This window comes from Astatotilapia calliptera, chromosome 1 (genome assembly GCF_964374335.1).
Source record: "Astatotilapia calliptera chromosome 1, fAstCal68.1, whole genome shotgun sequence".
Taxonomy (NCBI): Eukaryota; Metazoa; Chordata; class Actinopteri; order Cichliformes; family Cichlidae; genus Astatotilapia; species Astatotilapia calliptera.
This window is the reverse complement of record NC_137422.1, coordinates 20,824,921-20,851,442: the sequence shown is the minus strand read 5'-3', so window position 1 is coordinate 20,851,442 and position 26,522 is coordinate 20,824,921. Positions and strand designations below refer to the sequence as shown.

Below are 26,522 nucleotides of genomic sequence, written 5' to 3'. Positions count from 1 at the left end.
CCCGCACAGTTTTATTGACTCCTGTTAGGAAATATTTATGACCTGTGAGAGGAGTTATTTTCACATTTCATGTTATGCCATGTTTATCAGTATTTGCCAGTGTGTTTTGATGTGTGTTCTTATCTGTACAGCTCGCTTTCTAGCCATCTTCAAACATGCAGAGAAGCTCAAAAACTCTGGAGACGTCAGTTGGCAGCTCCCTAGTACAAACTCCATGTGAGAACAATGCAAGATTATCCGGATAATTCACAGCGAGCAAGTGGACGTCATATGTCCTGCATTGCCCGTAGTTGACTGTTAAAAATGCGTGCGTCTGATAATTTCCGTCCTGGAGATAAAATAATCCTCATATAGGCGATATGTTCAGTTGTTAATGTGTCACTGCTCCTACGTAAAAAATGTGTTGATTAATTAAATTAATCAGATAAGCAGGTGGTCTGACATAATCGGCATCATGTCAGAAAAAGTCAAATTAAGCTGCAAGCATGTTTAGTTTAGTTTGATTCAAATCTAGTTTTTAATTAGTTTGAGTAAAAACAAAACAAAACTCTACCACAATGTGAAAAACTGTCATAGCACGTTTAAGTATAAGTTGTATCAAAATGTACTTAAAATTAGAAGGGAAAGTTGCATATTACCTATATTAACTATGTTTATTATCGGTGTATTACTGTTTCATAAGGATAAACATGTACGTGTTATATCCATGCTGCACAATACTTTTGACGAGTATAGCTGCAATGCTTGCACGATGGTGAAAGAGGTGAATGGCATTTCACTTGTGTTTTGCTGTGCCTGTGCGGCTGCTTGCGTAAAGGTGTCTACGTGTGCTGAATTGTGCTTCTTTCCCCATGCTATGATTTCGTGACGTCGCTGGAGACAATATTTCGTGCTCATTGAAAGATTTTTATCGCGTCACGTGCACAAGGAGCACGTGCCTCTTGACACAAGCTTTACCGGTTGTGGCGCTAGCAGTGATTCATCCAGCTATTCCTGTTTCTGAGCTTAGCGAGAATCACGGAGGAGCCCGTGCTCTTGTGCGTTATGCGCTCAGGTAAGGCAGAGGAGAAGGAGAGAAGTGAAGAGACTAGTGTAACTGTGAGGTTTTGGCAGCTTTTGTACACATGTTTTGTTTTGTTTTTTGTCTCTCTCTCTGTAGGTCTCAGCCCTTTACTCTCCATCCCGGCTTTAATGGCATCCGCTCCTTCAGCTTTTACCCATCTCCCTCTCTGTTTCGGCCCTTCTATTTCTCTCTGTAAACAAGCAGAAGGCCAACAACTCTGTCCTCAGGCTGTCTCCCGCCATCTCGTTGCCATGGTGTATGGAGCATTGTTTGCTGGCCTCTATGTCGGGTTGCCATGGCAGGGCTTATTTGCCATATTAAATGTTTGGCAGCACTGTACAGATGCTGATGACAAACACCCATCATCCCACTTTGATCAGTGAAACAGTCCGTGATTAGAGGAGATGGCATGGATCTACTGATCTATTTATCAAGCTTAGTAATAGATTACTGTATGGACATAATCAACAAATGATGCTGCAGCTGATAAAAAATATAGTGTAAAATAGCTAGTTTTGGCATTTAAGTGCCAAAACGCAAACTTTTTGCTTTTCAGTGTTCCTCTGCTCAGTCCCGTGTAACAGTAATATTTCAGAATGATAAAAATTTGCTTTTGATTTTGCTGATTGTGACCTAATTATGTCTGATGGTATCATGGCTGCATGCGTGTTTACATGATCAGATGAGACTTGTGCTGCTTCTGTGTGAGGCATACTCCCCTGCGGTTCTCCCTCTTGTGGAGCGGGGTGAGACTGCATGCTGGTGCTGCAAAAGAAATGTTTAATGTCTGGATTTTTACACATGAAAGTTCACTTTTTGGCACACATTTATCCAGTTCGTAAGCTTCACGTTGTGATTTGTTATGCTACCCAGAAATGCATATGCATATATTTTATAAAGTGCATGGCTGAAATGTTAGGAAAACAGAAAATGTGCAAGAGGATAACTAAATTCAAATACTTACAAATTGCTACATTTGTATATGCTGTCATAAAGCTTTAGGCTATTTCTGAAACATACTGTTAAACAACTTGCACAGCACTTTGACTGTGCAGCTCTGTAATATGTGAGAGCTCCTTTGTAGTTACCAACAGATAGCGCTTCTAATTGACGTAGTTGAGGCTTGATAAGATCTCATAGCTCTATTGTAGACGCCAGAGGTGGGACCAAGTCATTGTTTTGCAAGTCTCAAGTAAGTCTCAAGTCTTTATCCTCAAGTCTCAAGTCAAGTCTCAAGTAATGTCAGGCAAGTCAGAGTCGAGTCTCAAGTCACTGGTGTAAAAGTCCGAGTCAAGTCACAAGTCTGAAACTTTGAATTTCAAGTCCTTTCGAGTCTTTAAAAAAAAAAAAACGAAAAAATAATGTTGCAGTTATGCTAAATGTAAATATTAGACCATGTAATTTTTTAATCTGTGTTTTTCTCAACACATGACAAAATAGTGAACTTAGAAAATATACACAAATTGTGAAATTGCACCTCTATAAAATGCAGCTCAATTAAACTTAGCTCCAAGAATAATTTTCACCGACAGTTCTGAGATAAGCTGCATGTTATTCTTGGATGCGCTTGTAGGACCGACTTTAAAATCGCATGACAAAAATATCATACACATTAAAAAAAACTGAATCACCAACGTAGCCTGGAAAACATTTGCTAGTTAGATAAAGTCAGCTATCTCATTGTAGCATATTTATATGCATATTTATAATTATACGGTTCTTGGAGTGAGTGCATACACTCATGAAGTTTAGTAACTTCAGGTCACTGCAACAAGCTCAGGTACAGTTTACCGACGGATGGGTACAGGACCTTGAAATGCACCGTGTAGAACGAAAGACCATCGTACGTATCATAAGTTTACCAGTCTCACAAATCGTCGTCATAAATACACATTCGTTAACCGTTTATTAATAGGACCTTTGAGCTCAACGGTAATTAATTAGTAGTGGAAATAATTTCTGGTAGCATCACAGAAATGTAGCAGTGACAATAATATTGTATGCTGTAATCGTACTGGGCAATTAGTGATACAAAAAACCTGTTTTATCCTGTGAATAAAAGTATATGTTTTTGTCAATGTACCATAATAACAGAAGCGAAACGCAATATTGTGTCAGGACAATTCACTATTTATGCACAATAAATAAAGGAGCATAGCGCGACAATTTCTGTTCAGCGCCAGACTTGCTTGTAACCTATATCACCAATTATGTTATGAAAATGACGTATTAACTACTAAAAAACACTGACCTTCGTGTAAATGCTTGGAGCAGACTAACCTGTGAGCTGGAGTGTTCTGGGACGTTATATTTGATCTTTGAATGGCTGCAATCCAGGCCATCCGTCGCGTCTTTGTTACTTTGGAAACATGGCTCGAACAATTTCTCTTCAACGACCAACCGATCTCTTTACCCGTCGGCTTCCCGTGGCTGTCATGCGACCGGCTATTGCAGTTAATAATACAACAGCTTCTTGACATTTTTGTGTTTCTTTTTATCGCTGTGTGACTGATTTCAATTGAAAGCCTGCGTGCGTTAGTACCGCTTGCCACGAGTTCCCAGAATCCTTTGCGGTTCTACCCGTGAATGACGTCACATTTTCAATCTCTATATAATATGCATGTTAAATTTTATATTTGGGGTAAAATATCAAGTCTTTTCAAGTAAACCGGTTCAAGTCCAATTCAAGTCCCAAGTCATTGGTGTAAAAGTCCAAGTCAAGTCACAAGTCTTAGAACATTTTTTCAAGTCAAGTCTAAAGTCATAAAATTAATGACTCGAGTCTGACTCGAGTCCAAGTCATGTGACTCGAGTCCACACCTCTGGTAGACGCACCTTGGTGGTTTTCGTGGTTTGCTTTTCTGCTTTTGCTTTCAGTGAGAGGCCTCTGTCTGCCGTCACTCAGGCAGACTGCATTAGCATACCTGTAGTAAAATTTGTATTTTGTGGCACGGGGAATCCCTAATGTAATCTGCGACTACACTGTTGTGTTTAATGTTTAGATAACATGAAGAACAGACGAGCAGAAGCTGTCTGTTTGTGGCCCACCGGCGCCTGCTCTATAAGGTCATAAAGCATTGTGCTCAAAGTGGAGCATAGGTCAGAGCCCGAGCTCCATCTGTGTAGATACATTTCATATTCTCTTTTATAAATAAACACACAACATACAAAGATGACATTTGACTGACGTTTCCTTTGTTTCTTCTTTTCAGATGATCTTATGGGACTGGGATCTGAAACACTGGTACAAACCACAGTATCAGGTCAGTGCTGTGCTTTGTTTAGCTCGCATGTTTATGAGGGTTTAAGGTTGTGGGTAATTCAGGAAACACACTGCCTATATAGTTTCTTTTAGATAGTCAGTCTGTAGTCCACCCACAGAGAGTAATTCAGGTTTAGTGCGTTAAGTTAAAACACGCATTTTGTTCCTACAGCAACCTTTTCGTCAGGTTTTGCTCTTGTGTCTCACAAACAACAGCATTTCATATGAAATCTGCTCTAAAAAAAAGAAGGGATAAAACCCTGTAACAGATTGCGCTCACAATTTTGGGGATTTCACTTTAGACAATAGCATGTCACTTCAATAATCCAAATTTCTGGTCTAGACAGTGTGTTTTCATCCACGTACACTATTTTTATTATCTTGCTGTGCAAAAGGCTAGAGGAAGAGAAGAGGGATAAGGAGACAAGAAAATAGAAATCATGTGGAAGAAGAAGTTGGAAACAATACATAGTGTTTAGAAACAATTAGGGAACACTTAAATTACACATCAGATCTGCAGTTCTGTGAAAAACTAAGTACACCCTTAGTCTATCCATAGGAACTAAGAGGGTAAGTAGCAGTCAGGTGCTGCTTATCAAATGTACTTGATTAAATGTAAACGCAAGTGTGAGCGGAAACGCAGAAGTTTCTAGAAGAAGTTAGTTTCTAGTCTGGAGCATTCAAGTGTGTGTTACAAAATGCCACAAGATTTCCAGGAGTGGACATCCCAGGAAATTCAACCCAAGGTCAGAGCGTGAAATGCTTGAAGAAACTGCAAAAAACCCAGTAGCTACATCTCAGACTTAACAGGCCACAGTTAGCATGTTAAATGCTAAAGTTCAAAAAGACTGAACAAGTATGGCTTCGTTGGAAGGGTTGCAAGAACAAAGCATCTTCTCTCTAAGAAGAAAATTGCTTAGGTTTGCAAAACTGCATCCGAACAAACCACAGATGAGACCGAGGTAGAGATGTTTGGCTGTAATACATTTCACCACATCTGGGGAAAACCAAACACAAACACATCAACACAAACACTACACAAGCAACTGTCAAGCATGGTGGTGGAGGGTTGATGATTTAGCAGCCACATTATTATGGCACCTTGCAGTTATTGGGTTGACAATGAATTATCAGTGAATGTGAGACCATTTAACTGAGAGCTAAAGCTCAGCCTAAAATAGGCCAAACAGCAGAACAATAATCCCAAACAGAGCAGCAGCAGAATGGCTGAAGAGACAAGCATCAAGGTGTCCAAAATCAACCTGGTTGAAACGGTGTGACTTTGAAGGAGCTGTGGGTGCACAAATGCCCAAAATTCATTGAACTGAAGCAATGCTGTAAAGGAAGTGGGTAAAAAAAACAATGATGTAAGAGATGGATAAAGTCATAAAGAAAACGATAACTTCAAGTTATTGCTGTTAAAAGTAGACCTACGAGTGGCTGAGTCATGGGTTGTTAGTTTTTTACAGTGATGAATAGAGTCCTGTGAAAACGTTATCTTTATCTATCACGTGACTGTATATAAAGTTGATGTACATTGTGCAATTTACACAAAGACATAACAGTCAGTGGAAACCAAAATCGTCAAGGACCGGATTCAGAATCATTTAAAATGCCTTCTTCATGTTTTTGCACAGTTTATGTGTAATTTATGGGAAAGTGGAATTTATAAAAGAGAGCGTGAAGAAATAAAGAACGCGATTATAAACCTCATACTATTCCTGGCCACCTATCTGCCATAAACCAGTACTCACACTCCAGCAGGAGTCTACTAGACACCACAAACCATAAACTTTTAACTGTCATTTTATGTCTGCCTTTGCAGCTCTGCTCCCTAACCTGTGCAGTGTATGTGCATTTACAACAGGGTGCAGTGAGCGGCAACGGTGTGGACCTTTCAGTCATCAACGAGGCCAGGAATCTGGTGTCAGACCTGCTCATGGACTCGTCGCTGCCTCCACACACTATCTCAGTTCTGCGCAGCATCTCCAGCCTCATGGGGACGTTTTCAGGCTCATGCCGCCCCAGGGTCAACCCTTTTACCCCCTTTCCAGGTTTCTACTCCTGCGATGAGGTGGAGGACTCTGTAGAGAGGAGTGATAGGAAACCTATTAAGGTGGGAACAAGTGTTACTACTGCACAAAACTAGTCCCTTATCAGTTATTAATAGTTTTAACCAGCACTGGTTTGTGATGGGAAATAGTTCTGAAGCCATAAAACTGATTACTAGTTTCAAATAGTCAGCCAAGTTAACTTATGATGTTAATGTTACTGTATAAAACATATATTTATCACTGGATCTTTCTTCACCAATCAGGGTTTGAACAGCAGAAACAGCCTCCCCACCCCTCAGCCAAGGCGTAGCTCCACCTCATCTGCATCCTCCACACTCCCTTCTCTTGACTGCGCCTCTTTACGGTGGGAACGTAACAACGGCAAGAGACCCCACCCTGACCTCAACTTGATCAGGTACTCATCACAAACTCAGCCGTCTACCTTACCACCTCGCAGAAACACAAGAGTATCTGTAGAGCTGCTAGCGCACGTTATTTATCTCTTACTTGAATCTCTCCTGTTTTGGAGCAGATAAAATTGCTTTTCTTGCAGGATCTAACGTGTTCCTTTTATTGCCAGAAAGTCATAATGAAAGTTATCATGAAAAGTAAGTGCAGTGATAGTTTTACCCAAATGTAAATAAATCACTGTACTTTTAGTACAGTTGTCACTTCTTTAACTAAGGCTACCTCGATGAACCAAGGACTAGCAAATCTATTCTTTGATGCACAATCAAGAAATGGACTTATTAATTATAGCATAACACTTCAGTGTTAAAAATGGGTTTAGAAGCTTTAAATAAATTCATTTCAAAATTGGTTTGAATTACCATAGTGACGGTGGGGTGCAGTGCCTGTTACCGTGTGTCTCCACTGGATGGCAGGAGAGGATTGGCTATGTTGGCACCTTTTTTTGTCTTTGTTTCTGTAGTGTAACGTGATTGGCTTGCCAGAGTAGCCTTGAACTGTTGTTCTTTGTCTGGATAATGCATAACATCTGATAAAAAGAAACCCTTTTTATATTTTCTTGATAAATCCCGTGTTTAATATATGTGTTTTTGTCCTGCAGCTCAGGTTTGTCCAATGGGCCTAATGCAAACCTGCTCACCATTCCCAAGCAGAGATCTTCCTCTGTCACCCTCACATACCATGCGGGGCCCAGGAGAGCAGGTGAGACTTAAATATAAAGCTCCTCGGACTCACTGCACGTCTGTTTATTACTCATGTTTGACTCTGTTTTTGTCTTTTCCTGCACTCCCTTTATTCTCTCTAGGCACATCACCGAGCCTGAGCCCCGTCACCTCTCCAAGCCACAGTCCTCCCACTGTAGGCACAGGTTCTTCATCATCCCTTGTTCCTCGATTGCCTGTGGAGTTCCCAGACACGGCTGACTTCTTGACGAAGCCTAGTGTAAATCTGAACCTGCATAAACCCTTGGGCTACACAGTAAACTCCCCTGATTTCCGTAGCTCCGCCTTACCTCTCTGCACCAGGTGAGACCTGCAGAACTGAAGAGACACGCCACACTGTCATCTTTTATCCAGTCTATCAGCGATTGCCGTTAAGATATATGATGGATTGCATTTGGTTATGTCTGTGATTATTAGCTGTGGTCGTCAGATGCTCAAGGGCAACAGTGATACAGGGGAATCCCATCAACCGTACACCACTGAGGCTCAGCGGAGACGCTCAGGTACATATAGTTAGATGTTATGGAACAATGGCACAGTTTCGAGTCTTAGGGTTGAAAATATAAAACTTCTATAAGCTGCGTAAGGTGCTAATGTTTTTCTCTGCATGTGATGCATTACTGGGTGGTTTTACATTGTGTTTTTATACATAGCAGGGGAAGGACCAGAGTTCATAGGAGAACCTCTGATCAGGGAGGAGAGTTCGGAGATGGATGTGTCTGAAGATGGGTGCCCAGACGATGGGGGGAACCAGAGGCTGACAGAGGAGGAGAAGGAGAAGAGCACGAGCACAGACCAGCAGACTCAGGAATCAGAGGTGAGCTTAATCAGAGGGCTTTTACTCACAGTGTGATTATCGACCGGAGAACAACCTGTGAAAAAAACATAAGTGCACTGTTCCCGTAGAAGTTAAGAGGGTGATTAGCAGCCAGATACTGCTAATCAAATGCACTTGAAGAACTGATCATCAACAAGTGTGAGACGTTTGGGGAGTTTTTTGGTCTGGAGCAGTCAGACCAAAAAACTGGTCTTATTGCTCAGGCTTTCGAGGATCAGATATCTCAGCAAATTCCTCCCAAGGTCAGACCATGCAATGCCCAAAGAAGCTGTAAAAAGCCTTCAATGACAACTTCCTGGGAGTTTATCGGAGATACGAAGCAAGGTGTTTAGCACCGTTTTAATACGCCATGCGAGGTCCTGCTATCAGCAGAAGGGTACATTAGCGGTGACCAGCAAACAAAATATTTGCAAATCTCTGATCAAACTGTCAGCAGGCTAGCTGCAGAATCAGAAGGAAAATACTGCATTGTTTTGTTGTTTGTTTGTCTATAGTGAGCCTAATGATCTTGTGTCATCAGGATGAACAGGAGTTTATGCTAGATCCTATGCTTGAGGAACACGAGACCCTCATGGAGAGGATGAACACCTGGAACTTCCAGATTTTTGACCTGGTGGACAAAACAGGAGGGAAGACCGGAAGGATCCTAAGCTATGTTAGTAACAACTCCAAACCCAATATGTACATATCTGATAAGCAGTTCTGCTAGTAGCATATAATGACCATTGTTTTCCCTGTTGGATAGACTTTAAACCTTTTAGTCTGAAGTGAATATGTCCAGTTTTTTCGTAAACTTTGATTACCAAAATTAGCAGAGGTGCCCCAGAGGCACAGCTTCATACATTTTCAGCAGTCTAGTGGAGCCTGGATGCTCCGGTACCTCCTCCCTAAGTTATGACTGATTATGATTATGAGTATGATTCAGTTTGAGCCAACTGTGGACTTTATTACTTGTGGAATCTACTTTGTTTTACTGTAGCACTAAACTGATGTGATGTCGCTGGCTTTCCTGTTTTCGGATGGGTGTTTTAGTAAAGTTGCCTTTTCTTTCCCCAGGTGACATACACCCTTTTCCAGGATATGTGTCTCTTTGAGATCTTCAAGATCCCTGTGAGGGAGTTCATGACATACTTCTGTGCTCTGGAAAATGGATACAGAGACATTCCTTGTGAGTGTTGCGCTGTGCAGTGTTTAAGACTTAAAAAAAAATCTTATACATGGTTATGTTTATTTTTGCAATAATCAAGCACAATAATTTTTAAGTTAAACTGTTATGGTTAAAAACACACAGATCATAATCGGGTACATGCTACTGATGTGCTGCACGCTGTTTGGTACCTGACCACTCGACCAATCCCTGGGTTCCAGCAGATCCACAGTGAGCATGTGACTGGGAGTGACACAGGTAAACAACAGTTTGTACTATTACATTATAATCTTATAAATCACTTTTCTCATGCATACCAGTTTCCTCCACTGGAAATACTGCCATTTGGTTTAGACAGAGGGAGGCACCGGGGTAGAGTGTGCAGGTGACAGGACACAGGGCCTGGATTTGCGCTCAGTTGGATATTATCCGACCTTTGTACTAATAGGTCTCGGGGTAAAGTCAGCGATTGATCTGCCTGAATTGAACATTTACATTCATTTACATTCACTCCGTGTCTTGAAAAGTTCAGGGCCGTAGTGCATGTGCGAAAGCTGCTCTAGACAATGCTGTTTGCAGTCCAAACACATGGTCGCACAACATTGACTCCCAGTGATTCCCTCACACTGTAAAAAAATTTAAAATGTCATTAACATGCAGAAACACTTTGGTCTTCTAAGTTTCATTTTTTTCTGTTCTGGTAAAAAAAAATACAGCCAACTAAACATAATTAGCCTTGTTGTGTTAACTTAGCTAAAGTGTGCATGCTTTGGAAGTGCCCGCACTGTTACTGCTGCTTGATGCTTTTAAGAGTTTCTCCCTCACGGGTTGGTTTAAAGAAAGCAGATGGTTTGGCTCAAATGGCAGAGATTCCCAGGCTCGTTTCTGCAGATGATATTTAAGCTCTATTAGAAATTATCTGAGGCTTATCCACTGACGTGCACCCACTGCTGCCAGAGCAGCTGTCATTTGATAAGGAGAGGGGGAGTGAGAAAATGGAAGTGATCTGGGAAATGAAATCTAAAACAGCGAATACGCTGGCATAGAACGCTCTGTGTGTGTGTGTGTGTGTGTGTGTGTGTGTGTGTGTGTGTGTGTGTGTGTGTGTGTGTGTGTGTGTGTGTGTGCGTGTGCATGTAGGTGTATGGAGACCTTTACATTAGCTCCAGTTTAGTTTTGCTTAATTACAAAAGAGCTAAAAGTGTAATCTGTCTGATTTTTTTTATTGCTGAGACTCATCAGTCTTGTTTGTTATGTTCCAGATTCAGACAGTGGAATCTCTCCAGGCAGGATATCCTACGCCTCGTCCAAGAGCTCCTCAATTTCAGATGACAGCTATGGCTGCCTGTCCTGGAACATCCCTGCCCTGGAGCTCATGGCCCTTTATGTAGCAGCTGCAATGCACGACTATGACCACCCTGGTCGCACAAATGCCTTTCTAGTAGCCACTAATGCACCTCAGGTAGCGTACAGTTTCTGCTTGTACTTCAGAGGGTTGCAGACATAACAGAAACAGAGGATAACAATATGAATTCAAAATATGGGTTAAGGCAAAGTGCCATTTTCATGGATTGCTAAAAATGGAGTGGTGAAGACAGAGTATACAAAATGTTGTTATTAGTTATACTTACTCAGCTTACACCCCTATTTAGGCGGATAAATCACTTAGTATTTGTCCTGCGCTTTGTTTGCTAGTACAGCAGTGTTAGATATGGTGTCTCACACTCAGAGTTGGTGGCCAGTCTATATAGTCCTCTAGGCTTCCTGTGGAAATTAACAGTATCTTCCATAAAACAAAGTACAAAATACATTTATGTCAAAGTCTGCAGGGTGAATTACTCACTGGCTGTTGATGGTCATTGCCTGAAAGGCGCTGGAACCTGTTTTCCCTGAAGACCAACAGCCCAAGAGCAAATATCAACACTTGGCCTGAGACAAGCCTCGTGTACATACAGAAACTCACATGGCTGTCTGTGCAGCATTGATTGGGCTTCCCTGAAGTGTCACCCGACGGATATTGTGTGGCTTTACTTTTACATTCCTCCGATTCCACCCCAAGGAATACTTACTGCCACTGGACATAAGATGTATGATTTATTATATTAACATTACTAGCAATATAGTAACATCAGATACATTAGGTTCCTACACTAGAGATAGCATTACAGCTAATGCAGCAATGTAAGCATAATGTTAAATTTTAACTTGCATGCACCTCGGTATCAGATTGCCTCACGTGGTATTTTTTGTGGTTTGTCTTTATGTAGTTAGTGTCCGGTTTTTCAGTTAATCTTTAACTTTTCTTTACATCACCGCTGCGTGACACACGAGCCACACTTGTGCTTGTCTGACAGGCTATTTTACGCTGAGGTGTTATTTGATTTCCTGAGACTTCCTTAGTTATCTCTACAAATGAAGATCATGTGCAAGATTAGCTTGTCACCACATGGCCAGTTAATGCTCCCTCATTGGTGGTGAGTTATGTAAATGAGCGATGAAACAGTTAACCACTTGCCCCAGTTTAAATATTGTATTTTGACGACATGTCCAGTGATAGCGCTCACTCTGTCTGGGTTTCGTGCTAGGAAAGTGAGTTAAAAGAAAAGGAGAAAAGAACCTTGGACCTATTGATTGCTAACGATGTTGACGACCACTATGTCTGTTGAAAGGATCTTAAGTATTTTGTGGTATCAAATGTTTTAACATTTGTTATCATTTGATACCTTTCAACCAGTAGATGTTTTCAGCTGTGTCTGCGCCTTTGCTTGTCACAGTAAAAGTTTTACATACTAAGATTGATCTAAGATGAAAATGACATATTACACTGTCTCATTATTTACTTAACAGACACTAGGCTAAAATGCAGAACCAGAATGTGAAAACCTAAGGTGACCCCACGATTCAGTAGCTGATAGAACCACCTCTGAATCATTGAATTTTGTCTCTTCTTTGCAGCATTGTGTCAGTTCATTGAGGTTTGCATTCATTTATGCACAGCTCTCTCAAAGGTCCTGCCACTGCATTTCAGTCAGGTTGATTCTAGACGTTGACTGCTCCATTAAACGCCTTGATTCTTTTCTTTTTCTTGCTCGTAACATTGTCCTGCTGCATGATCCGGTTTAGGCCAGGTTTTAGCTGCTTGAGAATGATGGCCTCACATTTGCCTCTACAATACTTTGTTATACGGACGACTTTATGGACGATTCATTGACTGCCAAGTGCACAAGTACTGTGGCTGCAGAACAAGGCAAAATGATCACTTCTCCATCACCTGACTTGACAGTTTGTCGACAGTTTGATGCAATAGGTGAATCTACTAAGAGTCTGGATTAGTTTGAATAATAATGACCTTTGACCTTGAGATCTAAGGACTTTGTTATTAAACAGTGAACACTATAACTCAAGAACGATCACCCGGGATTTAAAAATCAATACCTTTGCGATTTTATACACAATACAAGTTATGCAGCTCATACGCACAACACGAGCAACCCTATTATTAACCTTTTAGAACTTTTTAGGAATCATTTTAGTGTGCCACTTTGACACCTTGTGCTTTTGTCCTCCTGGGCGCTGTAGGCTGTGCTGTACAATGACCGCTCAGTGCTGGAGAACCACCATGCAGCATCTGCCTGGAGCCTCTACCTTTCCCAACCTGAGTTCAACTTCCTCGTCAACCTGGATCACATGGAATTCAAGCGTTTTCGTTTCCTCGTCATCGAGGCTATACTGGCCACAGACCTCAAGAAGCACTTTGATTTCCTGGCTGAATTCAATTCCAAGGTCTGAGATGAATTATTTTGAACAGACAGCTTACAAAAAGTATAATTTTCTGCAAAACATTGATTTAAGCATTGAGAGGTTGTTAAGTTAAAAAAAAAATCAGTTGAGCAATACATGGCATAATGAGTCTACGATACAAGTTGTACTAAGGCATCCATCTTTGTAAACAGGTGAACGATGTGAACAGTCCAGGAATTGATTGGACCAACGAGAACGATAGACTGCTGGTGTGCCAAGTGTGCATAAAGTTGGCAGATATCAATGGACCAGCCAAAGTCCGTGACTTGCACCTCAAATGGACAGAAGGAATCGTCAATGAGTTCTACGAACAGGTACAGACTGCGTGCTAATGCTGCAGAGAGTTTTTAGTTATCATAGATCATAGATTTTTATCTCTGTATTAAACTTTAAGCATTTCCTTCTAGAAGATTTGAACTTTTTTGTAAAATGAGAGTGCACCCTCTTGTAAAACTGATCCTGAAACCAGGAAAGAAGAAATATCAAGAAATATCAACACTCAAAAAACCTTTCAAATTTGTGTCAAATCTGCTTTTGTGTGCGCATGGTCATACGAGGAAAAAAGTCAGAGCTGCGCAACGCTTTCTGTTCCTCTGATTGTGATATAGTTTGTATCAAATATCAAATCTCATCTCTAAATGTCTGTAATCTGCGGTTTTAATCTGCAGGGAGATGAAGAATCCAGGTTGGGATTACCCATCAGCCCCTTCATGGACCGCTCCTCCCCTCAGTTGGCCAAGCTGCAGGAGTCCTTCATCACACACATTGTAGGACCGCTTTGTAACTCCTACGATGCTGCTGGCTTACTTCCTGGCCACTGGATCACTGAAGAGGGGTCGGATGATGATGACGAAGAGGGCCAGGTGGACATCGAAACAGACGAAGATGAAGATGAGGAAGATGAGCTAGAAGAAGAGCTGGCACCAAGTAAGATGTGGTACCCACAAATTTTAAATAAAGCCACTTCAGGTGTCGTTATGAGACAGGTATTCTTAGTATTTTGGGTTTTGTGGTCATGTGACTGTTAACAGCATGACATTGACTCGTCTGACATTTTGATATTTACCTCTCCCTGTTTTTAAGCTAATTGGTTAATTTAGTGTAACAGTCTAAAGTATTTAGCACTTTTGTACTATTTTGTACTCCTTGTGCAGCTTTGAGAAAACCTCAGTAAAAGTTATATCAAAGTGACTGTGTCGAGAATAGCACGCTATAACTCCTGGTACCGATTTGTTTGATAGTTTTCCTGAAATTCGCATAGAACTGTGTCCAAAAAAACCCCCTCCACATTGAAGAACAATCAACTCATTCAGTCTCCGTTGTCACTTTGTTATATATACAGACAGAAAATTACATGCTTCCATGATAGTTGTTACAGTTGAGAGCGATTTTGTTTGTTTTGGTCAAATTTAACTGCTTCCAACTTCCTCGGTCTGCTCAGTGTTTTGCACTAGAAGATTCCTCTTGCTGCCAATGCGTTTTGTTAGGCTGACAGTCCTTGTATGATAAGGCAATGATTTTTTTCTTTATTTTCAACGTCTTTACCAACCTAAACCGTCCCTTTACGCTAACCAGTGCTAAAACTTTTGCTGTACTTGGAGTTTATACCTACACCAAACTATACCAGCACTTCCACTTTGTCTGTCTTTCTGTTCTAAGCTGTTAAGCTGTTAACAGTATTGGCTGCTACTAACTCAAATCGTAATTATATAATTATTATATCAGTAATTATTATCTAATAATTATTATCTAATTGCACACTCAAAATTTTTTCAGAAATGTTCTTAGTTGACATTGATTGTTGCATTTATTTCTATTCCTGGTTGCACAGTCAGTTTCATACACTGTATATATATCAACAAAGCCTGCAGGTCTGAAAAGTTAAAGCAATGCAAAATATCTCATTCGTCCTGATAGCCAGCAGGGGCCAACTCTCTTAAAGACCATCTGTATGAAAGTAAAATGTAATTTATAGCACTTGTGAAACTTTTACAGTCTCAGTCCCAGGTTTCAAGTCATACGGCATGTTGATGTTTATTTAGTACATAATTTTATAATTAGTTGATCAAACATTGTTTTTTATGTAATTTGTTTGTTGTGATTTTAAAAAATCATAAGAGTGGCCAGTGTTTCTTGTTTCTTAGTTGGATCCACCTCCACCTGTGATGTCTGGTGAAATTTTAAAAATAAATAATCAAGGCTTATAAATGGGACTTTATAAACTAATGAGTGATGTCACTGTGCGTCCATCCTTTAATTACAGTCTATGATCTGACTATTTCCCACCCTGGTCAGACGGGGAGTCGGTTGATGTGTTGAGAAAATAAAGAATCATTTATGTTTACGTTACAGTTACACCAGTGTGGAATTCCCTAAACACATTTATTTTTTTATTTTTGGTGTTGTTGTAGGAAGGAGGAAAAAACGGCGCAGGTTGTTCTGCAGCATCATGCAGCACCTGACAGAGAACCACAAGGTGTGGAAGAAGGTCATCGATGAGGAGGATAAGAGCAAAGAGCTTGCCAAACAGCAGCAGCCAGACAGTTTGCCCACCTCTCCGTCAGATGACATCCAGGTCATCCAAGAGGAGGAAGAAGGGGAGGAGCGTCAGTAGCAGCAAGAGGAGCAGACGCGTGGACAAGAAAAGGAGAGGCAGTACAAGGGCACGAGGCCCTCAACCACCTGCCTTTCACCGACTTTAACATTTGACAAATGCACATAAAACACACGTTCCCTCTCTCTTACACACGCCCACACAAACATATTGAAAGATTCACTGTGCTGACACTCAAATGCTTAAGCAGTCACGTGGTTTTTGGAGAAACAAAAAGGCCTTACTACTGTGAGCGGATCCTTACTGCAACGGTGGGGGCCCAACTCCTATGCACTTTCACCCCATGGAGAGTCAAGTGCACCCAGAGAAACGCACCAGGACTGAGGAGGCAGAAGGTGCAGAAAAAGAAGAGCGTGGACTGACGTCCAGGATGAACTTGTCCTCCATGGTAACTTGGCTGTGATGCTGCCTTGAATGCAAAGCGCTTAACACTTACCACCTCCCTTAGGTACAAAAACAGTTTCTGTGTATTTCAAAAGGAAAGGTAGAGGAAACATACTGAAGCAAATGACATCATGAAGTGGTAGATACCCTTTACCAAAGGAAAGACAAGAGACTGAAACTGTTTCAGCTTCAATGTCAGGTATATTTTTGAATTATATATATGTAAATATATATATATATATATATATATATATACATATATATAGCAAATGTGCCTGTCTGAACCTTTACTAAGTCCATATTGGCCCAGAGCCTAGGCTTGTGTAGTTCTCTCCTTGCTGGTGACACGAAACACTGTATCAGACTCAGTCACAGAGACAGTATTGAAATGTTGACTGATTAATAGCATTATATATGCATCATTTTTGATGCTTTTACTCATGCGTACCACCTGTCTTCTTGGATTTTGTTTTGTTTTTTTTCTCTCTCTCTGTCCTTTGTTTCGTTTGAATGTGTGAACATTTTTGTCCGGAATGTGACGGAGAGAATGAGCAGGGAGAAAGAGATCGCATTTTTAATTATTTTATTATGTAATTTGTATGTATGTTTGTTTGTCCTGTTAGCAACAGTTGATTTCTAATCAGTGAAATGTCGTCTGGTTGGTGTTTAACATGTCGCATTCAGATCAGGAGTGCCGATTCAATGAATGGATTCTTCATTTTCCTTTTTTTTTTGATTCTAAGTATTTTTTTAAAGGTTACTCAGGATTCACGCAAAGTTGAATAATTATTTTGCAAGAGTTTATGTCATTAATATGAAATACACTTTCAAACGTAAGAAGATTAAAAATCTGGGTGACTGAAGTAGTTTGTAATCTCTCAATGAACAACTCGACTACAAACAAATTCAAGCAATCCTCGAGAAATCCTCTGTGACAGAGGGACATGCGGTATGCGCCGTCTCTTGGCCATCCATACACTGTTTGCGTAACCTTTTTACAATCTCACTGGAGAAAGGCCTTTCTTGGTTGTCAGCAGACTGCAAATGTGTCTTCTGTAGCAGCAGCACATCATGCACACATGCTATAACAGTGTGTTTGGGTTTTTTTAGGGTTTTTTTTAATTGAATTTTAAAATGATTTAAAATTCAAACTCTCATTTTAACAGAACAGTATCTAAATGCAGACCTTAGATAGACAAACTTTTCTCTTTTGTTCACACTTATGACTTGGCCAGTTTGCAAAGAAGGGATCCAAAGTTTCATGTCACTTTGGTTTTGTTTCTATATATATACATATAAATATATATTCTAACCTACCATGAGGAAGGTTAAAGAACTCTTGGCATTCCACTAGAATAAGACATTATATCAAAGGGAAGTTAGAACTGTCACCTAGCTCCTTTCTCACCTTATTGAATCATATTGTTTGGAGAAAATGTTAAGTAAGCAGTGCAAACTGAGATAGTAATATTTAAAGACACAAAATAGATACAGATGTGCACATTTTAATACCAAACAAGTGTTTAGCCGCTGTACAAAAGAGTATGTGCATATAAAGATATATTTTTAAAATAATCAAATGAATGCATCTGTTTTCTACACACAGCTGACATATTGTACATTGCGATCCTGTAATTACCTTTGTGTTTCCAAAGTTTTTATCTACTTCTATTTCCAGGTGTGGAACTGTGGGGCTTGGTGTTTTGATTTAGCTTTTTTCATTTTTCCAACTTCAGCGTCTGTCTGTTCTGTATCATAACCACTCTTATATTCTTCATCGTCTCTCTCTGTCCCTGTCTTTATCACCTGACCCAGCTAGTGCCAAACGTTACCTACATGGATTCATTTGTGTGCCGTGACGAGCTGATTGGCAAAACGCGCACACACACAAAAAAATTGCTCCGGTACCATTTGTGAAAAGAGAAGCAGCTCGTGTCAAATACTCCACTGGGATCAAAGTGGCAGTGACAGTGTTAAGAATAGCGGGTGGACTCAGAGCCATAAACAATATGACAAACGTGTCATAATTTTATTTTCTTCTTTTTTTCACATGGACCCGTGCTGGACTATAAAGCATCGGTAGCCCCTGATCTGACGTATTCCAGCTCATTAAGTTGTAAAAGTTTGTTGGCTTCTCGCTGTGCAGTCCTTCAAACCACAGTGTCCTCTGATGATTGTGCCATAAATACATCAATGAATGGTTGTTACCCTTATGTAGCATCAATATACGTACGTTTGTCTAATGTAACCATTCACCCTTATCTACACTGTGGAGGCAACAGATTTTTGTTGTTATTTATAGCTGTCATAAAACACCATCCCTCAAGTATCAGCAGTTCTCATTGATTTTTATTGGTGTCTGTGTTTGTCTGTGTGAGCCCAAAATATATACGCCTTTCTTTTCTTTTTTTAATTTTATTTTTTATTTTTTGTCCATGCCACCCCATAAAAACAGGAGAATAACCTTAAAGACATTAGATATACCAACTGTGTATTCACTTCCTCTTATGGAACAGTACATGTACAAACTATGCTTGATTTACGAAGGATCAGGTCACTTCAATTCCACACAAGATCAGTACACAAAATGTGAGCGTCTCTCAATGTATTGGTTTGATCTTAGTAGTTTGATTTATAATCATTTGACTCATGAGTGGATTGTCTCCATGGTTTCAATGTCTGCACCTTTAACAAAGGGGGCATACTGTGCCTGTTTAGTTTTTCTACCTATGAGTAGAATTATAGGTAGAAAAACATTTTTAAAGGAGCTGGTTTCAGCTCTTGGAGGTTTATTCCTGTTAAAAGGGAGTTTTTCCTTCCCACTGTCACCAAGTGCTTGCTTATATATTCATGGTGGGGGTCGTCTGATTTTGCAGGTTTTCTCTCTATTTTTTTAGGGTCTTTTCCTACAATTTAGAGTGACTCGAGGGGACTGTTGTGATTTTTTGCTACATAAATAAAATTGAACTGAATTTAACTGCTCCCTTGTCACAAGGGGTAGTTGCAGCAAGTAGCTGTGCGTGTGTGATTAGGCAGATTTTTTACACTTGGCACCATGTTTATGTTCAGGTTCCTTTTTCACTCTCATGAACATGATTTATAGATTTGAAATGAATAATGTTGGGTCTTTTAATTTTTTAGAAAATACTTTATTAATGTGCATAAAGCTCCTTCAAAAACACCAGCATTACAAAACAAATAAAGTACAAACAAATGTTAACATTCCACTTAAATTCAGTACATACTGAGAAGCACCATTTAACAGAAACCAGCGTTGCAACGTCAGTTTCTAGAAAAAAACAGGGTTGCATTTGCTTTCTAAGAGAAAGATTTTCCACAGACCGTTATGCCTGGAGAAGGGGTCAGTGTCAGTCAACATGATGTGAATCTTGGCCCACGTCTATCTTCAGCACACAGTGTTACGAACGTTCTTGGAAAGTCTGTTCATCCCATTTTGTGTGACCCACATAAATTGCTGGTGTCTTCTGTCTGACCCAGTGCTATCCTGAACCGCCACAGGTGCACATACTGTAAGTCATTGACTGGCATATAAGCTACTCATTGCTACTGTCCCAGGGTTCACAGATATTTCAGTCTCTGAGCTCAGAGAACTGAATCAATATGACACTCATGTTCCCAGGATGTTCTTTCATCACTTGCTGCCTCACCAGTTGTTTCCAAAAAGAGCATTGTGCAAACATGCATATTGCTCATTTTAAAAAAAGAGAAGCAATAGTAATTAGATAAAGTGGATTAAATAATCAGATGTACAGCCGTATTTGCCATAAATGATGCTTTGGAAAAATGCAATGCATTGAAACTTCAGAGTGATTAAGTTATCACGCAATTGCATTGTTGTGCAAAGTAGTGTAACACATAATGGCTAAACAAGCCATTGAAAATGTTCACCTGACTACTTGTAAAAAGGAGTGTATCCAGAGCAGGGAACTTTCTGCTGCCTGCGGATCGCACAGATGTAGTAAGTTTTGGGCTGTAAGGTCATGCCCAGCTTGGGAGTGACAGTTGGGACAGTTCCTGGAGGGAACTGAAGATGAAACCTCTGCAACAAAGTTGTGAAAAAGAGGAACATCTCCATTCTAGCCAGCTGTTCACCCAGGCACCCACGCCTCCCTGAAAAAAAAAAAAAAAACTGTTAGTTTTTCACACACACACACACACACTGCATCTGGCTAATTATCTCAAATCTGCAAATAAACAGGAAAGTCTTTGAGGAATAACTTGGTTTAACCAATCATAGCTAATGCTGGTTTTGAGAAACGAAGCCTTACCCAAGGAGAATGGAAGGAAAGCCTCGCGCCTCACAAAATTGCCGCTGCTGTCCAGAAACCTCTCCGGTGAGAAAACACCAGGATCGTTCCAGTACTTCTCATCGAAGTGCACCGAGTAGAGGTTTGTGATCACCATGGTCCCTTTGGGGATTGTGTACCCATTGACTTTTGCATCTTGGGACGTGGCACGGAAAATCCCAAGTGGTACAATATTGCAGAAGCGTAGAATCTCATGCAGCACAGCCTCTATGTATGGCATCCTCTGTTTGTCCTCCAAAGTGGGCGCCCTCCCATTGGACAGCACGCTGTCGATCTCCTTGTGCACCCTCTCTTTGTAGGTAAAAACACAGATTATTAGGTGAGATTATATAACCATTAAATTTAGAGCAAACTCAGACTAAATAATTAGAAGTAAAAACATTTTTGGGGGTTTCTACTACAACTGACCTTGTATGTTGGGATACAGAGCCATGTAGAGCATGGCCCAGCGCAGAGTGTTAGTTGTAGTCTCTGTACCAGCAATAATGAGCTCACCCACTGAATAGATGAGATTCTCATAAGAAAAGGAAGACCCCTGAATGCCTGCATTCTGCTCCAACTCATCCAAGTAGGCATCAACATAATGGCGTGGTGCATGGGGCACTCTGCCCTGTGAGAAACCGTTTATAACCTCCTGTAGAAAGTTGTAAACCTCAGCAGCATTGCGGAAGAGCTTCTGGTGTTTCCCAAAGGGCACATACTCAATGTAAGGGAAGGCATTATAGAGGAGGGCCCAGCCACTCACTGCTAGTTCCACATTCTCACTGAATATCTCAATCATGTGCTGGAAGTTGCGATCATCGTAGGTAAAACGCTGGCCAAAAATGATCAGATTGGTGATGTTGGACACTGCGTTGGTCACAAGATGTTTGGGATTGAAGGGCTTTCCCTTGTGTTCATCGATGGCATCAACAAAAAACATGCACTCCTCCGAGATCTTTTTCTCAAAGAGTTTCTGGCCGCTGCCGAAGTAACGAAAAGAGCTGCATGCCAGTTTGCGGTGTTCGTTCCAGCCTTTGCCATATTTGCAATTAAGAAGCCCTTTGGACATTGGAAGAGAAAAACAGAATTTAATCATTTTGAATCAAAATAACATTTTTTTAGATTGCAAAAAACGGCATTCACTGTTATATCAAAGCATCTTACCGCCCATTTTGGTCATTTTCTTGAACAAAGGTAGTGATGGCCGATCAGCAAACACCTCACCCTGATGGTAAAGGCACTCTCTGACACAGTCGTATCCATTTAACACCACAGTCAAGATGCCTCCCAGGTCAAGGCTGAAAATCTGAAAGGTGTGAATTCCATTATTAGCAGTCACTGCAGTCATTTAGATCTTCACACACATTTCTATCCACATTAAAGCCTCTGTTAGAGGAATGTACTATTTTTTAGACAAATGTATTTGCATTTGCAAGTCTTTGCTGGTCTGTTCTTTCCAAAGTGGCTGTCTGAACTAGAGAAGGAGTTCCCTGGTATTCAATAGAGAGACAAACGGTTTTATAATACACACACTCAGTGGGCACTTTTTTGGTAAACCTTGCCAATAACATGATAGCATCACACAGTTGCTTCTGATTTTTTGTTTGCACATTCCTAATGTCAATCTCTTGTTCCACCAAAGGAGCTCTATTGAATTGAGATCTGGTGGCTGTTAAGTATGGGGCGCGAGTACACTGAACGCACTGTCATGTCCAAGAAACCAGTTTGAGATGATCTGAGCTTTGTGACATGGTTTGTGTTCTGAAATAAACTGACGTACAAACTACCAGGTTGCCATTATGAGTTTTATTCACCTTTCCAAGAGAGTCATATAAGGTCGGTAGAAATAGCGCTATATATATTTATATACATACATATGTGTGTGTGTGTTTTGGGGGAGGCCCTGACTTGTACGCTTTCCAGCTGTTCCCAGGCCATTAAGGCGAGTCTCTTTTGTTCTCTTGGTGTGTGGGTGTGGGTGTACACGCTGCAAACTAGTAAAAGCGTTAGATTCATAAAGTGCGCGTAAGGGCATTACCTGTCCATGAACTTCACTCTGCTTCTTGAGAAAGACGTGCGGCTCGGTGGCTAAAGAAAAAATGTTGCCTATCACAGGGATGGGAGATGGACCGGGAGGAAAACCAGGAGGTCTTCTCTGCTTGACGAGCTGGCGAACCAGCATGAACGCGAGGAGGGCGAAAGCCAAACAGCCCACACCGAGCAGAGCCTGCGCGCAGGGCACCGGCGTCAGAGACGGCGATTTTATTGAAATCATCTTTTTTTTTTTTTTTTAAACCAAACAAACTTTTTTCCCCTAACAGATCAACTCTGCTGACTTCGGCTTCGTCTCTGAGCAACCGAAGCGCACATGTATCTTCTTTCACGTTTCTATCCCCCGCCTCTAAGGCTAAGATTGGTCAGAAAATCAGTGTGACTTTGGCTGAACTTTGTTCAACTATCGATCAATGATCCGAAGAATTTCGGTGGCTATTACACGGAGTTTTGGCAACTATACATTCACTTCCAGGGGAGGTAGCGCAACATACAACTGCAATTCATCCTCTCGTTACTGGTTGTGAACATGCTTTAGAGCTTATGGTTGTGAAATGCATTTGTAAATGTATTCGATTAGACGAAGATGTGAATAAAAGAGGATGTAAAACAGTCACACACTAATTTCATCTAAATTCATTTCAAATCTATGACGTTACAGTAGAAGAGACTAGTGAACATATGGACACATGCAACTGAATAGCTTGCAGATGTCTCTCAGTTATCGATATAGAATATGCTATAGAGCACGAGTATGATGTATCAAAATAAGACTTCTTGGTAATTTTCACCCAAATTACAATGAAGCAGATGTACGTGCTCTTTGTCAGCTTTTATTTGAAGTTCAGCATGTACTTTTTTGCGCCACGGACCGGTTTATGCCCGACAATATTTTCACGGACCGGCCTTTAAAGTGTGGCGGATAAATACAACAAAATAAAACTAGTACCGGTACCGAAAAAAAGAAGATTTATTCATAACACACGTGAAAAGACCCAGGAAAACCGAGTTAATGATAAAAACGATAACAAAATAACGCTAAAAACCGATAAAAACCCTGAAAACCATACATTTCACACTCGAGCCTCAACTCTCGCGGCCCGGTACCAAACGACTCACGGACCGGTACCGGTTCAGGCTCTGTGCAAGTTTCTGGGTATTCATAGCTGGGGACTGTGGCTATGGCCGCTTCCTTTAAATGTTGGGAGAACTTTAAAACACAAGGTTTTGGTTAAAAAGGCATTTCTAGGTGTAGCACTCTCGTGTGATGCGACGAGCCAATAATCACTCTCGATGTTAGTCCGCTGTAAAACTTTAATGGTACTCCAGCACACGACAAAACACACAGACCGCACCGGAAGAACAAAACTCCCCCCACCATACTATTCCGGTTGGACTAGTCCCCCACAGTTATGGCAGGTCTGCACAAACAAATATTGCTTGGTGATCAAAATGATCTACATCCTCCCCATTTAGCTGGTAGCACCTAACAAAACTAATTCACTCACAAGTTTCTAAACAGTGCTTCTAACACAACTTTAACTTAACAATGTTTTTTTGCTCGGAGTAACCCCACACCTTAACATAACAGCAGTTATGAAAAATGCAAATAGCAAGCATCATATTTCAACATACTGATAACAAACTGATTACACCTAAGGCATCCTAGTGTTTTCCATTTACATGTATCTTGGGTTGGGTCTGCAGATGCGACCTGCACGTGTAGTGTATGGTGTCTGGTTCACAATGTTCTGTCCGGGCACCTGCACAGCAGGTTGGGGCTGAGGAGAGGATGTGTTTTGTGAATCTTCGTTTGAGCGTGTGTGTGATTGTGGTGTGAGTGTGGAACTGTCCATTGTAGAATGGTTAGTGTCCTGGCACTCAGGGTCATAGTCATGGAGTGGTGGCGGAGGCGGTTCTGCCACTGGGAGGATGTGGCAGCGATTCCTCCTGTAGGTTCTTCCATCGACCTGAATGATGTAGGATCGTAGCTCCTTGCTCTTCCTTTCCACAATTCCCAGCTTGTCGTAGCCTTTCTCTGTCTGCACGCGGACCACTTGTCCGTCTTGCAACGGCTGTAGCGTGCGACTGGACTTATCATAGTGACGCTTCAGTCTGAGTCTTTTGTTGCGAAGTCGGTCACAGATCTGTCCTGTGTCTTTTGCAATGGGTGCCAACAGCTTGCTGCACACAGGAATGCCCGCGCGTGTCTGACGAGACATGAGGCGTTCAGCAGGGGAGCCTAGTTGTGTGTCACGGGGAATGTTTCTAAGGTTTAGGAGGTCAAGAAACACGTCGGTCCCATCTCGGTGAGATTTTTCCATGAGCTGTTTTGCACTGCGCACCGCTCTCTCAGCAAGACCGTTTGACTGTGGAAACTCTGGGCTGCTGGTTGAATGGGTGAAGTCCCACTGTTTTGCGAAATCAATAAACTGTTGACTAGTGTATTGTCTGCCATTGTCAGTGAGGAGCGTGTGCGGTGTGCCATGAACTGAAAAGTGTCTCTTTAGCTTGGAGATGACCGCTGCTGTGGTCAAGTCACGGAGAAGGTCAATCTCAATCCATCCTGAATAGGAATCTACAAGGACCTGGTATTGTTTTCCATGCCAGGTAAAAATGTCAGCAGCCACCGTTGACCTTGGGAAGGCTGGAACAGGGTGCAGTTGTAGCGGTTCTCTCTGCTGATGTGTCTTAGTGCTGTTACACACAGTGCAAGAGAGCAGCTCTTCTGCGATGTCTTTTGACATTGCTGGCCAAAAAATGACACTCCTAGCTCTGCGCTTGGTTGCTTCGGTACCTGGATGGCCTTTGTGTACGATGTTGATGTACTCTTTGTGCAGGGACTGGGGAATGACAGTTTTGTGGCTTTTCATGATGATCCCATCCTCCATGCTGAGCTCATCTCTATATGGAAAAAACGGAGCCAGAGCGGGCTGTACTTGGCTCTCTCTGCTGGGCCACCCTCGCTGAATGACTGTGCTGAGTGCTTGTAGCACATCATCTTGTGCTGTGTGCTGTCTTAGCTCCTCCAGGCAAGCAGTGGAGATGTAGCTCACTGTCATCACTTCATAATCAGTGTGTTCAACCGGGCAGCGTGACAGCGGGGCGAGCGGGGCTCTTGAAAGGGTGTCGGCTAGATACATGTATTTCCCCTTTTTGTAGACCAGACTGATGTCGTAACTCTGTAGTCGCAGTAACATCCTCTGGAGCCGGGCAGGGGCGGCATGGATTGGCTTTTTCATTATGGTCACCAGGGGCTGGTGGTCGGTTTCAATGATTGTTGCTTTGCCATAGACATAATCTTTGAACTTCGTGCAGGCAAACACCACAGTGAGGAGCTCCTTCTCTATTTGAGCATATCGCGTCTCTGTGTCAGTGAGAGCACGCGAGGCGAAGGCCACCGGTCTGCCATTTTGCAAACACGCGGCACCCAGCCCATAGCATGATGCATCACATGTCAGTGTGACTGGCTCCTTGACGTTGTAATACGCCAATACTGGCGGGGTGGAGAGGCATGATTTGAGGTGGTCGAAAGCCTCTTGGTGCTGTGGGAACCAGCACCACGCAGTCTCCTTGTGGGTTAGTTTCCTTAGGGGTGCGGCAATCTCACCAAGGTTCGGTATGTATTTCCAAAGGTAATTAACCATACCGAGGAAGCGCTGTAGCGACGTGACATCCGTGGGCACCGGCATTGCTCCTATTGCTGTGGTTTTGGAGGGGTCTTCTTTTAGACCGTCCCTTGTGAAGATGTGGCCCACATATGACACTTGATCTAGGGGAAATTTGCACTTGTCAGGGTTTAGCCTG

General features: G+C 41.6%; 2 protein-coding genes and 1 long non-coding RNA gene across 4 annotated transcripts in view; 1 reads left to right on the top strand and 2 right to left on the bottom strand.

The window, feature by feature from the left end:
• Positions 1 to 18,682, top strand: part of pde3b (phosphodiesterase 3B) — a 49,397-nt gene extending 30,715 nt beyond the window's left edge. The window contains exons 2-16 of one of the 2 annotated variants that reach the window (XM_026167329.2): positions 4,276 to 4,326; positions 6,193 to 6,441; positions 6,643 to 6,794; positions 7,449 to 7,549; positions 7,653 to 7,872; positions 7,987 to 8,072; positions 8,226 to 8,386; positions 8,928 to 9,062; positions 9,464 to 9,575; positions 9,699 to 9,812; positions 10,817 to 11,016; positions 13,134 to 13,337; positions 13,508 to 13,669; positions 14,024 to 14,282; positions 15,767 to 18,682. In XM_026167329.2, coding sequence (XP_026023114.1) covers positions 4,276 to 4,326; positions 6,193 to 6,441; positions 6,643 to 6,794; positions 7,449 to 7,549; positions 7,653 to 7,872; positions 7,987 to 8,072; positions 8,226 to 8,386; positions 8,928 to 9,062; positions 9,464 to 9,575; positions 9,699 to 9,812; positions 10,817 to 11,016; positions 13,134 to 13,337; positions 13,508 to 13,669; positions 14,024 to 14,282; positions 15,767 to 15,969 — 2,409 coding nt within the window. In that variant the 3' untranslated portion in view covers positions 15,970 to 18,682. Of the gene's footprint in view, positions 1 to 4,275; positions 4,327 to 6,192; positions 6,442 to 6,642; positions 6,795 to 7,448; positions 7,550 to 7,652; positions 7,873 to 7,986; positions 8,073 to 8,222; positions 8,387 to 8,927; positions 9,063 to 9,463; positions 9,576 to 9,698; positions 9,813 to 10,816; positions 11,017 to 13,133; positions 13,338 to 13,507; positions 13,670 to 14,023; positions 14,283 to 15,766 lie in introns of both variants that reach the window. The other variant, XM_026167321.2, reaches the window with a different exon arrangement.
• On the bottom strand, positions 9,617 to 11,729 carry LOC145425166 (uncharacterized). The gene is made up of 3 exons (XR_013905818.1): positions 11,398 to 11,729; positions 11,186 to 11,318; positions 9,617 to 10,180 (listed from the first exon to the last, which is right to left on the bottom strand). It is a non-coding gene; the product is annotated as an uncharacterized LOC145425166 (long non-coding RNA).
• Positions 18,286 to 23,325, bottom strand: cyp2r1 (cytochrome P450, family 2, subfamily R, polypeptide 1). Its single transcript, XM_026167342.2, has 5 exons — positions 22,702 to 23,325; positions 21,828 to 21,969; positions 21,090 to 21,722; positions 20,643 to 20,972; positions 18,286 to 20,484 (listed from the first exon to the last, which is right to left on the bottom strand). Exons 1-5 carry the CDS (start codon positions 22,936 to 22,938, stop codon positions 20,267 to 20,269), a joined length of 1,560 nt encoding a protein of 519 aa, XP_026023127.2. The 5' UTR covers positions 22,939 to 23,325; the 3' UTR covers positions 18,286 to 20,266.
• Between the last annotated feature and the right edge of the window lie 3,197 nt (positions 23,326 to 26,522).

Coding starts and splice junctions, on each gene's coding strand:
- cyp2r1 (XM_026167342.2), bottom strand. CDS start 22,938: ATGATTTCAATAAAATCGCCGTCTCTGACGCCGGTGCCCTGCGCGCAG. Junction 21,970..22,701: donor AGAGTGAAGTTCATGGACAG/GTAATGCCCTTA, acceptor CACACCTTTCAG/ATTTTCAGCCTTGACCTGGG. Junction 21,723..21,827: donor GAAAATGACCAAAATGGGCG/GTAAGATGCTTT, acceptor CAATGTCCAAAG/GGCTTCTTAATTGCAAATAT.